Genomic DNA, 14,512 nt, shown 5'->3' on the forward strand with positions numbered 1-14,512 from the left:
GAATTAAATCCCGCGATATATGTTGGCTTAAATTGTTTAACCCTCGTCTTCTATATCTGGCAATTCGTTTTTATAAAGAAATACAACTTTTTAAGCAGTTTCCTTTATTCCCATCCATTCCGAAGGGATTTCTTTAATGTGACTGCTCACCGTTGCTCTTTCATTTCCACTCTGTACGCCCACATAGGAAAAATGTTGTGGTTAAGTGACATCTTTGAACTGGACTTCAGCAGCTGGAGAGAAAATAAAATGTCAGAGAAACTTCTGGAGTGCCTGCCCTCTCTCTTGCTCGCTATTTTCTAACATGTCATTTTTTCTGCATTTACTTTGAAGACATGAACATGACTGTGATTCAGTTATATTCCGTTTATTTTAGAGCACAAATGGTACAAATGTTGTGGAGAATCTGTTTAAAGCAGTGATGCTGCTCTCATGTTTTGACTGCCAGCAGTTATCTTGAGATAATCTTACTATGATTAAAAAACATTTAACCAGCACCTACAATCTAATTTGCGAACATGAACCAGTGCCAGAAATGGGTGGGGAAAGAAGAGAAGACAGGAAACAACAACATTTATGGATAATGTGGTATTAATTTGCTGAAGGAAATGTTGCACACAGCACCTTTTTTTTTTTTTTTTTTTTTGGTGGGGAGGGGGTGCTTCATGGGGTATTTACAGCATCTCCTTCGCCATTGGCTTTTTCCAGAGGGGAAAAAGACTCCATATGTAAAGACGGTAAAAGGGTCTTCCTATGTCCATTGAAGTTTACAGAATCTTAGTAAGGCTTAGTTTTTTCCTGGAACTCAGTCCCAAGAAAACACACACATACACACACACGCAAAACACAGGACTGCTTCCCAGATGTGGACGGCTGTGTTCGTCTTGTGCTGTGAGGTAAACACTGACACATGCTGCAAATAAAGAATCTGCTCATTTTTTCTGTGTGTCTAATGCTATTGTTAGCACTCTTGCGTGCTGCGGTGCCCACTCCAAGGTTGACTAACAAGTCACCATTTGCGGACTTCAAACGAGAGGAAGCTCATTAGAGACCGGTGTCGGCCTCCTACAGCCGTCGCTCACCACCGATCCCTGAGGCCTCAGCTGGCTTTATGAGACACAGTCTCAACCCTGTGCCCTGGTTTATCTTAATGAAAGGTGAAATCATTTAGCTTATTAATACATAAGCGCTGTAGTCATTCTCGGTTTTTAAAATATGTGAGGCAACACTGGGTGCAAGGTTGTGTGTTTCATTCTTTTTGAAGTGTTAAGTTGCTTTATAGTAAGATTAAGCCAGATTCACAGATTTCAACTCTGTTGTTTTTCACTTTTTAAAGATCAGTTTTAAAGCTTAAAGCTGTGCTAGTGGAGCTCCGAGGCTCTAGTTAAGCAGAGCCATACTTTGAGTTAAATCCTCACAAAGACATTGCTAACATGTTGGTGTTTAGCAAGTAAATGTTAGTGTTTATACCCTCAGATCAGTCGGATACTGGCTCATTTTCCAATTCATACTAAACACACAGTACAGTTTAGGTTCTTCTGTTTCAGTCCTCACCATCGTGATGGACAGACTAACCACCTGATCGATCGACTGCAGATCAAATTGGTAGTTTGTAGAAAATTCGATGGATCAGTTTAAATGTAGAAAAAGGGATGCATGCTGTAAGTGAAGTTTATTGCAGCCTTGAGCATATGATGTCATGTGATGGCTCAAAGTTGTGAGACGCTGCTTGTTTAGACATCTGGGTAGCTGCACTCTGATGACAAGGTGGCTAATGGCTGCATGGCAGTCAGCTGAATTTGAAACATCTGGGACAGTGTTTGGAAAAAGTGGTTGCTGTAGCAATATACCTTATTTTAAAATGGTATGTGCCGTGAAGATCTATATGTGAAATTCTCTAGGAGCATCCAGTCACAGCCTGAAATCCAGTAAATATAGATGTTGGGTCTCATTTTAAGCCCCCAAACCACACACATCTAAGTTCTACTTTAATACACAGGCCATTACATCTAATATAAAACAGATGGTTGTGTAAATGGATGCCTTCCAACACATATGATGGTAAGATTTACAGTATACATATGTAGAAAACAAAGGGTGTCCAGATAAAATGTTATGAAAGAAGAGTACTTGCTGACAAAAACTAAAAATTGTATTAGTAAATAAAAGTTATTAAAAAAGGGTTTTAGGCACAGTAACCATCCATAGTTAATAATTTGACATCATATCCCTTTGTTGTGGTGTATTGTTTATGGTCCTCAAGTTAACACAGAAACAAGACTAAGAAGTGTACGAGCAGCTCTGCGAGGCTGTGCTGTAAGCATGCTGACATGCTGCCAAAATGCAACATGTTTTTTTTAGCTATTAGCAAAAAAAAGGAAGAAGTTTAGTGAAATAATGGTCAGCGATATGGCATCATCAAACTCGTGCTAATTCCACAGAAGTCAGTGTATTAATCTTCATTCGTCTCTATACTGGGCCCCTGGCTGTGGACAGCCAACCCTGGGCTGTTCGTGGCACAGTCATTTTCTAAGTAAACTGCGCATGTACGCTACCAGTCAAAGGTTTGGGCACACCTTCTCATTTTATGGTTTTTCTTTATCTTCATGACTATTGACATTGTAGATTCTCACTGAAGGCATCAAAACTATGAATGAACACATATGGAATTATGTAGCAAACAGAAAAGTGAAATAACCCAAAACATGTTTTATATTTTAGATTCCTCAAAGTAGCCACCCTCTTTGCAAACTCTTGGCATTCCCTTGATGAACTTCTTGAGGTCGTCACCTTAAATGGTTTTCCAACAGTCTCGAAGAGTTCCCAGAGATGCTGAGCACTTGTTGGTGCTTTTATCTTCACTCTGTGGTCCATCTCATCCCAAACCATCTCAATTGGGTTTAGGTCAGGTGACTCTGGAGGCCAGGCCACCTGGCACAGCACTCCAGGACTCTCCTTCTTGGTCAAATAGCCCTTAAACGGCCTTGGATAATAATAAAGGATTTAGATTTAGGCTTTTGAATAGCAATAAATCTCATAGGATGATAGGGTCCCAAGACCAATACTAACATGCCCTGACCTACAGGCTTAGGCTTACAAACAGCATGCAAACTAAACTAAACCAGCCAACAGATGATGTCCCGTCTTTCCAAACAGGACGTCATGAATTTATCATTTAAGTTAGCTTGGTGCGCTGAGCATGATGTTCCTAAAATCATGAAGCCTTTTAACCTCTGTGATAATATGTTGCATATCTTTAAGTCCTATATAGCTGCAGGTTTGCATACTTTTTGCATTTGCTGATTCAGACCAGGTGGGACGCAGCTTGCTGTTTTATATGGAACACATTGCCTGAGGAATGGTTTTGGGTGTGTTCATAGCAGATAAAGGAATTCACATATAGGGTACATGTTAATGTTCAACCTCAAAATGAAGTTTGCATTTCTTTTGATGGCTGGGTGCAGATTCAAATATGGTAAATCAACAGTATCTGGTGATTGAATTTATGCAAAAATGCATTACAACAGTGTTATGCAGTACTAGTCCTTTTTTCCACATCCTCTTTCCATTTTACAGTATTACTTTTATTGACTACAGATGAGGAAACACATTATTCAGTTTATTAATTGTGTTAAAAAAATAACAGTTTATCTGTCAATTTCTCATCAAGTCTTGTCGTTGTTTTTGCAAAATGTTTCTCTTGTCTTTTAATGTAGTCACAAGTTAGCGCTCCGGCTGGGCGTTGGGTCATGCTTCCGGAATCCAGACGAGTCAGTGGAAAACCTTAAGTGCAGCTGCAGTCTGTGAATACATTTCAAATGTCTGAATACGTTCTCGCTGTGGAATGACACCCACTCTGTGTTTTGCTGTCTGGGGCTTTTTACAAAATGTTGCTGTGATGTTTACAGAGAGGACAGATGCCTGTTGACATGCTATTGTGTTATCTGTCATTCAAGAATTTGGGTTGCAAAAACAAGACTGGGGGAATGAAAATAGATATACTGTATCTCATTCTAGCTCTAATATTTGATACAGAAAGAAGAGCATGCTTTGAAGAATACATAATATTCATCAGCTTGTTACTTAGTATCAAACCTAACGATTCCTCTCGGTTTTGGAATAGACACGCAGCGTTAGCTCAGCAATCACGCAGTAAAGACTCTGACTTCTGCAGTGGCTGTAAAAGTAGGTTAGTGGTTTTAAACAAACAAATCCTTGTTCCCACTCAGTTAAGTTGGTGCGGCATCATTGGCTGCAGGCTGGGGTGGTGTGGGTAGGCCCAGTTGGAATGGTAGATGGACTCCTTAGTGGAGTTTTTTTGTTGTTTGTTTTTTTGGGGGGATTGTTTTTTCATCTTCAACACTTTGAACCACGAGAAGAACGTCGCACCACTAAGTGGTGTAGGGAGCTTTTTCCCACATGCATGCTGCCCCCTGGTGATTGCATTTTTATTTGTCTATTTTTTGCATCTGGCAACTGATTGCAAGTTGTTGTAGCAGCCAGCTGGTTGCCCAGAGATGCATGTGTGCAACACTTTCAACCTCTGGGCGACCACTTTCCATCACTAGGCAGTAGGCACAGAGCAGCTGATAGGAGGCAACCTATTTACAAATTAATCACGGTTCATATCAGACTGACTGCAACCACACTCAAGCAGATTGGAGGTTTATATAATTGCCAATTAATTTCAAAACATGGAGAGATTGCCAACAACTGTGGGAGTAAGCCAGAGAACCCACACTAGACAGTGAAAATATGCAAACTCCACACAGAAAAGTCCCATTCTGGTTTTAAATTCAGGACCTTCTTGCCGTGAGGCAACGATGCTAACCACCACACAGCTGTACTTCCCATTCCAGCTGGTTGTATCCAGAATACTTCAGTAGCTGCGTCAATGTTTGCAATGGAATTTGTGTTTTAGAGTTACTTCTTGGAATTTAAGTGTAAATAGTTAATGTGAATGTTCTGTTTAATTTGAATTTCTGTCGAAGCAGATGGCAACATATTTGCAACAGACAGAAACAGATTTGTGGTTTTCTCCAATTTCACAGTATTATCACAAACAATTCCGTACTCGACCCCATTCATTAGCAAACTGATAGAAGATGAGATTGCAAGTTTATTGCGCATGGTCTTTACAATTTTGGTGATACTGTGGTCGGCAACCACTGTTTTCTCCACTGTGACTGCAACGTTGAGCAATTTTATTATTACTTAGCCAACTGGAGGTAATAGAGCAACCAATTGATGCAACAATAAAATAATTTAAACTTTTTTTCCCTTAATTTAATTTGTTGTTAGGAAATGAAAGCCTTTTCTAGATCATGTATGTTAAAGGTCAAATAGCTGTTAAGGTCTGTTTCGGTTTCCACCAGCTCCAAAGCTAATCGTCAAACTTGTCACTAAATTCGTGTGTCAACTGGTGCTATATAGGTACTTTACATCAGGCTTATTGCTTTCTTCACATGGCTGATGAGAGCAGTGAAGCAAAATAGCCATACGCCCAGAGAGGTGAGCTGAGAGATGCTACAACACTTAATAAACTTAATAAAGTGCAGAGCTGTGTGTTAATTATCGGGTTTGGTGAAAACCTGAAATATTCTCCAAAGCAGCTTTAAACTGGTATTTTCTTACATAATGCTAATCGTGTTTCAGTGTGTCATTTATCCCACTTAACCATTGAAAGCTCTGAGCTTTTCAGCTCATTATTCTAATTAGCAAATATTAGCAGTCTATCACTCTAAACTGAAATGGCAAGTATCTCTTACAAAGAGATGACTGAAAAGTACAAAATCATGCGTGTGTCAAAACTGTTCAGTGGATGGAAATAAAAAGAAAGCCAGTGAACATAAAAGTTCATAAACGCTTCAAGTTCTTTGTGCTGTTGATGCCCTACCCTGCTTGTTCTGTCTCCTCTACAATGTTTTTCTTCTTGTCTTTCTTCTGCCCCTCCCCTCCTGCTGAACTTTGTGCTTTCGAGATATACACACAGTCTCTGAGTAATTTTCTGCAGGTCCACTCACTGCGAAATCTACCCAGTCAGCAGAAAAAGACATTACTGAGAATGATTAAAGATGTTTTTATTCTTCAGGGCTACTCAAAGCATTGGGGGACTTCAACCCACAAGTCACAGTGTGTTTAGCATCAGTGACTAGTAATGATGCATAGTACCTCCCTTTGTGCTTTTAGCAATTTTGGAAACTCAAGGTTGCTACAAACAATCATACATGTGCATAATGTTGCAGAAGATACGATGTTCCCAATACTGTATAATGCACAATAGCTTGGTCTAAGGGTTGAATGTAAACTCAGCCTGTTGAAAACCTGAATGTAGCACCTATGATGTGACTCAGCTGCAGAGACAAAAAAAGTTAGAGACAATCTAACCTGAAACTATGCGTCTTAAAACATTAGAAAAATAGATATTATCTAAATACATATTGTCACATTTGATCTTTTGTATTAACAAGGAAATTGAGTCTACTTCTACTAAAAATCAGATGGTATTGCACCACAAGTAATTTGGATGTTTGAATGCTTCATTCTAGCGTGTCTGAAGCGCTGCTCCCTGAGATCTCACTTTAGTTTGGACAAAGAGCTTAAATGTGTCTCTTATCCGACATTTTTCTTCTTCATTTCCTGTCCTTGCATCTAAAATTATTAGACAAACAATTCAAGAAAACCCCTACAGGTTCCCTACAGGACAACGTAAAAGCAACCATTGCTGCACTTGAGAGCAAAGCTGCAAAAGCCACTGTGAAACGGCAGAGGCCTTGTAGCTGTATTTTCATTATAAACCTACACAAAACCTACATTAAACACCTTTTCCTCCTTCTGATTTATCTGCAATATGTTCATCAGATTAGTACATTCAATGTTCTTTTAATGTCAAATTATACAGTGTTATATAATTGGCTGCCACAGTATTTTTCATGTTAAGCTAAGCGTGCTTACTCTTTTTTTTTTTTTTTTAATGGATTGCAGTGTTTTTCCAGGAGTGGTCTTAAATCTGGCAAAACAACTGAAAACTAGCTATTTAGCGACACAGATCTCCAGTCTCTATAAAACAGAGAACTGCACAGTGACTAAACAGTTTACTTGCTGCATCGGTCTTCTAGTAGCCATGCTGGCTCAGACAGACCAAAGCAGGTCAGAAACTTGGCCTTGGAGTTGAACTAAATCACTGAACCACTGGCATGTTTTCTTGCACTTTGATATGAGCCAACAGGTTTTTCCCATTATCTCACTCCCACAGTTGAATTGACTGATAAAGCTCTTCATCTTTCCCTTGCTCTGTCCTTCCTTTTCTTTTGCTTCTTTGTTTCTTGGCTCTCAGATGGCTTGCAACAAGACACATGGTTTTCATCTCATTAGTACAGAGAAAACACTGTCACTCGGCTATAACAAGTTGCTATGACACAACTTCACACCGCCGTTGGGCTTCATCACTTAGTCGGCGATCTGTGGCCGGCCCTCACCTTTCTGAACTTTTGCTTTCTGAGTCCAGACCGCACACTGCTAAACTTCGGCGTTCAACTCAGGTCATTAAAATTAGATCAAGGGATTGTGGTGGGAATAAGACACCGTATAAAATGGTGTCATCAAGAATCAGAGAATGAAAAGGACCACTTCCTCTTCCAGCACTGTTTGGACAGGTGAGTGAAACTGCAAGCTAGGCCTCAATCCCACGACTGTAGCCACCTCAGACAATCACAACTGCTCCAAGGCAAACATGAGCCACAGTGGTCCAGAAGCACAGATAAGCAGCTAAAAACTAAACGTGGATGTCCTCAGATTCACCCTCGTGTTAAGTAAATACTCAAGAATGATCCCCACACTTCGTCACAAGTATTAGCTGCAAATTTCACCAGACTTTTTATTCTTTCTCCCCTCCTCTGTTGCTATAATGGAACAATTTGCACAAGAAACTGGCTGCTGCCTTTCCTTCAGGTTTGAACCCGTCTGCATGTGTATGTGGGACTCTTTCTGTTTGCGCTGCACTTTTTATTGAACTAAATGCTCCAGTCTACCTCAGACCTTTTTTTTTACTTCTTATTTTGGGAGAATTTTGTTTAGCTTGTAGGTCTTGTCCTCTTTCTCTGCTCAGTCAGCCTCCCAGGAATGTAAGCCTTGATGTGGGGGGAGCAAGTCATGTCATCAGAAGTGCAAAAACACAGAGAAAACGCTTAGAAGAGGCTTTTTTCCCCAGTTGACCGGCGTTTGTAACCATTCTGAATTAAAGGGTAAAACCACTAAGAGTTACATAATACATAGATATAATAGTGCAGAGGCGTTTTGGCTTCATTTGAGCAATCAATTGGTTTGTTTTTTTAGCATTTGCTCTTGATAAGGTTTTTGTATGAGTCAAAAAAGTTCTGATAAACCACGCTGACAATATTTGAAATTTCTGTGCAGTAGCTGTAAAATAAGTCTTGAGCTGTGTAAGTCAGACATGTCAGCGTTGCTCGTGGGCAGCTGTACTGATCTCTTGGATATATTAAATGAGCAGTGGAAGTATTATTTCCTACTTTAAACAAAAATTATATGAAACAAATACATCTAACAAAGCATTTAATGAAGGCTTAGAGTCTGGTTTGGCACGATAAAAAGTCTTGAATGACTGAGGCATGATGGGAAACTCCCTGGTATTCCCTAGCTCTATCCTCCCCCAAATCCTGGCCAAATTCAATAATTACTCCTCTGCTTCCAAGCAATAATACAAAAATACCAGGGTTAAAACCTCTTTGACATGCTATTGCAGGAAAACAACATTAGTCACAATTCATTTCAAGCCAGGCCATGCAACTGGCGCTGTTTTCCAAAACACCCAACTCCTATAAGAAAGGCTAAGTTGGTTCCTGCAAGTTTAGCTATCCATGTAATACAAATACAAATACACATGACTATTATCAGCTTAAAGCATGAGAAACCTGCTTGCAAGGAATGGTTGATTCACCTTGTTGTGTCTAGAGGTCTCAGGCAGCTATTTGGACCATTAGTGTGCAAGGAACTCATTCAGCTAGAAAGTAGGATAACAGAGTGGATGTTTAGTCTGTTTCCCATTTTCTCCCATCACAAGGATATGAACTTCCACTTTAAGCATATGACATGCCTTTGTGTTTCGTCTCTTTCTTAGAGAACTGCATGGATGAATGCAGGTGAATAAGTTGAATTAATATTGAATTTAAACAAACAAAAATAATAAACGTACTCATATCAGTACTGAAAATAACACTGAATAATTCCTGCTTCATCCTCTTCCAATTTTACGACCATCATTTGGCTCATTTACAAGGTGTTATCTCTCTGGCTTCTTCCCTTGCTACTGACTGGTTACTTTATGCCCAAAACTCTCTCCCCTAATGATCGCTCTTAATAAAATCGCCCCACAGCACACATGGTGTCTGGCTAGAGGAAATGAAGGCAGCTCCACAGGATATCATTTTATGATAGTTCACTTTATGGAGGATCATCTAGGGAGACCACGGTCTGTTTCCTCATCCTCAAGGGCCACGTTAATGATACAGGAGTTTGCTAAATCATACTCCCGTTCCTGCCGCAAATGACTATTACCACGCATATTTTTGTTACAAAATAATCCATATTCATAACAAAATTAAGTTTTACATTTATCCCTCTGAGGATCACTAACAAATGGTGTATTAGATTAACTATTTCTTGCTAATGAGTATGATAGGATGCTTGTTATGTTTGGCAGCTCAGGAATGAAAGTCAAATTACTTTAATTAAATAAATGAAAACAGTACTTTTATTGCAAGTAAATGACGCACAGTAAAGGCACTGCTAACAGGTTGAGCAGTTGTGTTTTGCCTGGCATATATACAGCTTGTTCTTCATGTTGTGGAGCTAATGACTAGACCCCCTGTCATTTTTGGCTAGCGAAGCTCTTATCCTCTTGTATGAGTCCTCTAGCATATGAAGGTTAGAGTCTAACTGATATACTAGATAACTTATAAAGTTATTTTTTATGTTTTAATTGTCTTATTTTTATTTGAACTGCTACAGTCACTTACTATGATATCAAACAGAGTCATATTTCTCACATTTTTCTTGATATAACCTTTTTTTTTATATGTGCCATCCGTTTTCTAGATCTGGCAGTGTGAAGGATCACTGGAATGAAATCTATGAGTTTGTGAAGAACTTAGCAGAAAAATTTAAAAGGTAAGAGACACTTAATGAGCGTGTGTGAACAGACACAATTAAACCAACAGATTTGCATAGATAAATGGGATAATATAGGTGATATACACCGTATAGTGCAAAATCAACATTTGGAACCAACATTGTCAGTCTCCAAACAGCATGTTGCCTCGTATTCGACTTCCTGGAGCCCAGAGATATAAATTACTGAAGAGAAAAGCACATTTTACAGAGTAGTCACTCTGGTAAAGTGAAAAAAATCTGTCCTTACAGCTACAGCTTGCCATATGCTAAGTTACTCAGTATCCAGTAGTTGTGTCAGTGACTACAGGCAAAAATGTCTTTATGTATGTGAGCTGGCTTGGTTTGATGGACTGTCTTTAGTTTAAAGTTCCTTTTCCTCCAAATGTCTCTAAGATCTCTCTCATCTCTCTAAGATGCAGATATTGCATCTATAATTTCAAAATTGAAATATCATTCTTAAAATATGGCATATATTTAAAAGCAAGAAGTTTCAATAAATAGCCAGCTTTCAGCCAGACTGAAAGGCTTTTTCCCCACACAATTTGAAGGCCACAACACCTGGAGCTTTGTGGCCTAGACATAGCAAAGAACAGCTCCTCCTCAAAGCTATAGTTTTTTAACAACTATGCAAAAAGTTTTAAACAATCCAAATCTGTCCTAACTTACTGTCTCAAACAAGCAACACACATTCTTGCTTCAAATAGTTGAAGTGTGAGTAATTCCTTTCACCAGTAAACAGAACTTTTCCACATCTGCAGATTCAGCAATGCAGCCTCAATATCAACATTTATGTCACTGTCACGCAACAAAGGGTTCAAATTCTGCACGCTGGAACAACTTCATGTCACATGGCTTCTTTGTGTGCTCTAAACAAATCTAATTGATCTCAAGCTAGAAACACAGATTGCTGGAGTGAATCAGTTAAGTTGTTTGTCTCCAGTAAGATATCTGTTGAAGAAAAGAGAAGAAAGAAAAGTCATGAATACAAAGAGTTATTTTATGTTTTCTAGGAAAATTGTTATATTATTTGTGTTTTATTGTTATTACTTAGAATTCTGATCAATCTCAGATGACATAGAAATGTTTGTATTGCTCACACAGGCTGTTGTCCTTGGTGGACGAATACTAATATCTTTACTTCCTGGTCATTCTTTTGGGTGAACCGTTAATAATATGTGTGATGCTTTATTTGCTCTTTCTTTTTACCTTTCATAGTCCTATGCTGAGGATGTCTTTCATAACATTTTCCTCAAGAGCGTCCATCATTTTGAAACTGACGGAAAACAGGTGAATTAATTTCTCTTATAGAACCTTACAATGAATACAACATTTTAATGTCAATATTTAGACACAGCTAACATTAGCTGAGTGTTTCCGTGTGCAAATCTTTGTAGCATAAAGTGATCTCATGCAACAGTAAACTTAATCCACTGCATCAGAATCAATGCAGATAAAACTGAAAATTGGCCCATGTCACTGTGGAACTGTCACAGAATAACATTTGTTGAATAAGAGACAAGAATGAGAATGAGAGCACTGATAATTGCTATTGTGTAAACAAGTTTCATTTCTAACAGGAGTAGCTATAACTTAGAATAGAATAGAATAGAATAATCCTTAAGTAGTGAAAGTATTCAGATATTTTGCTTAGTTAAACATGTGAATACATTATAAATGTGTTTTGTGTCCTTCATGGATAATAAGCCAAAAAGTTAAAAATTTTGCATCAGTTAGAGGTACGTTTCACTCGTTGGGTGCAATAGGTCAAAATCCCAGTCAAGCCCCCAAATATGTCATTGTCAATAAATTCACAGCTCAAAGGAACACAGCACATAAGAAGCAACGATTTTAATGCAGTTAAAATCGTTTAATGCAGTCTACACATAACTTTTAAGCTGTATCTATAGGCACTTTGTTATTAGCATCTTATTATTTGTTCTCATTTCCTTAGTTGAATCTACAAGAAATTGGCAAATATAACATAGTTTAGTGGATAAATAGTATATAAAATAGTATTTTTGCACCAAGAGTGCAATACCCACCAATCAGCTGAATCACCTTGGCATACTCTGCAGAGATATGCCAAGGTGATTCAGCTGGGATTGCTGGGAAGTTAAATAATTGCTGGGAATCACATTGCTCTACATGCATACAAAGGCTGAGGTATGCCAAATTATACAAGAATTGGACTGAAAATTAGTGGCAACAGGTCTTTGTGGAATGATCAAATTTCTAATTGTTGGTGCAAATAATCACCCTACATATATATGAAGGAGGTCAGCTAAGAAGTATAACAATGAGCATCTAGAGCCATCTATAAAATATGGTGAATGATCTGTCATCGTTTGGGGCTGTATTTCAGTCAGTGGTAGGAATCTTCTGAAAATTGATGGAATGAATCAATGCAATCAATGAATGAATGCAGAAAAGTAGTTTCAGAGTTTAGTCCACCATGCAGTATCAGGAAAGCATCTGACTGGCAGCAGCTTCATTCTTCGGCTTGACAATGATCCCAAATGCACTGCCAATGGAGTAAAAGCATAACTGGATAGAAAAATACACAATGAAAACTGTCAGTCATGGATTGGCCTCCACAGAGCCCAAACTTCAGCATTATTGAATGACCCTGGAGAACTATTCCTGAATACTTAAAGAAATTATAAGAAAGCTTGAATATAAGAGTTGAGTTTGTGTTAAAGAATAATGGTGGTCATACCAAATATTGACTTTCAAGCTCATTAGAACTGTACAAACTCTGTATTTGCTTTATATATAATAACCAAAAAAGTTAAATCAGTACCGTAGGTTAGCTTCCAGAAATGTACAGGCAGGACAGGAATCCAATTTTGCTTTGTTACTTTCTGCAGAGTCGACATCACGAAGGGTTTGAACGCACTGAACAGAGAGGTTCCCGGTGGAGATACCTTCATGCACCTCGGATTACAGCTTGTGAGTGTGTGCTGTAATGTGTAACATTTTTACACTGCAAAATCAGTCTGTTAAGTACAGAGCTACTCAAGGCTCCTTTATTGCCTGTTTAAATCTGAAATGTGCTGTGACTTTATTTAAAGGCAAATCAGCAGATAAGGAAAGAAAACTTTGGTAAGCATTAATAAACATAATTATCTCATTTTTGGGGCAACAATGGGGCACATGGTGAAGTTACAACACAGCGTATATGATTTGCAGGTACTGCCAGCGTGATTATTGCTCTGACTGATGGAGAGCTACATGAGCATCAGCTTAGAGATGCACAACATCAGGTAACAAATTCACACTAACTCTGGTTAGAGCTCAGTAACAGGGCTAAACTGGAAGCAGAATTGCTCTCATTAGCTTCATGACTGACAGTTTTCTGGAGTTTGCTCAACTTTTTGCCTTTGTTGTTCAAACAGGCGAATGAAGCCAGATCTCTGGGAGCTATTGTGTACTGTGTTGGTGTCAAAGACTTCAACGAGACACAGGTAATTCAGATGTAACAAATTTGTGCAGTATATGGAAGTTTATTCCATTTAATTCCCAAAATATAAGACATTTGATTAGGGAAAAAAGCAAAAATTCACCACAGGACATGTACTCTACTACATGTGCTCATTATTCTGGAAAAGAAGAAATCTTACAAATTGGCTAACCCATCATTTTCCCTGTGAACCAACTCCAGTGATTTTTAACTCTGATCTCTTCAAGTGTTCTCTTACTGTACAGTTCTTTACCTCTAAAACATCTGAAATTGCTTCAAATGAGTATGAGTGCATTTGAGGCAGCTTTCCCCCTGTCGTGGCCTCATCTTTCATTGTTGAAGTTTATTTAGCCTCCTTTGATTATTTAGTTTGTTAATCCTTCCTCTGTTCTCTTCTGTTTGTGTACCTCTGTCTGAACTTCTTTCCCACTGTAGCTGGCCACCATTGCAGACACCATTGAACATGTGTTTCCTGTGTTGGGAGGCTTCCACGCCCTGCGGGGTGTCATTGATTCGGTAAATAAGCACTTTTCCTTGCAGAGAAACTAGCAGGCTCCGTTCAGGCATCTGTATTTACATATTCAACACAAGATCCCTTTTCACTGCAATGTCATTTTAAACAGTTGTTTATTTGAAAGCAAAACCTGGCTTTTGAAAGCACTATTGTACAATTTCATAATGACTGTATATCTATTTAAGATTTTATTTTCTCTCAGACCAGTTAATACAACTAATTTTAAGCTTTTAAGAGGAACACTGACTTGTCGAGGTTTCAACTCTCTGCTCAGTATTCTGTCATGCAACATGCAGAACTGTAACTCTTTGTGTATACTGACTGAAACACACAGTCAGAGTTCAGTTCAA

The 14,512-nt window shown here is 38.6% G+C and overlaps 1 protein-coding gene across 1 annotated transcript in view; it reads left to right on the forward strand.

Moving 5' to 3' along the window:
- The window catches only part of antxr1c (ANTXR cell adhesion molecule 1c), a 39,866-nt gene that overhangs the window by 3,366 nt on the left and 21,988 nt on the right, over window positions 1-14,512 (forward strand). Inside the window, exons 2-8 of the mRNA XM_085170344.1 lie at window positions 10,114-10,185; window positions 11,404-11,475; window positions 13,056-13,137; window positions 13,260-13,290; window positions 13,378-13,451; window positions 13,584-13,652; window positions 14,084-14,164. Of these exons, the coding sequence (XP_085026470.1) occupies window positions 10,114-10,185; window positions 11,404-11,475; window positions 13,056-13,137; window positions 13,260-13,290; window positions 13,378-13,451; window positions 13,584-13,652; window positions 14,084-14,164 (481 nt within the window). The remainder of the gene's footprint in view (window positions 1-10,113; window positions 10,186-11,403; window positions 11,476-13,055; window positions 13,138-13,259; window positions 13,291-13,377; window positions 13,452-13,583; window positions 13,653-14,083; window positions 14,165-14,512) is intronic.

Source organism: Neolamprologus multifasciatus, chromosome 8 (genome assembly GCF_963576455.1).
Source record: "Neolamprologus multifasciatus chromosome 8, fNeoMul1.2, whole genome shotgun sequence".
Classification (NCBI taxonomy): Eukaryota; Metazoa; Chordata; class Actinopteri; order Cichliformes; family Cichlidae; genus Neolamprologus; species Neolamprologus multifasciatus.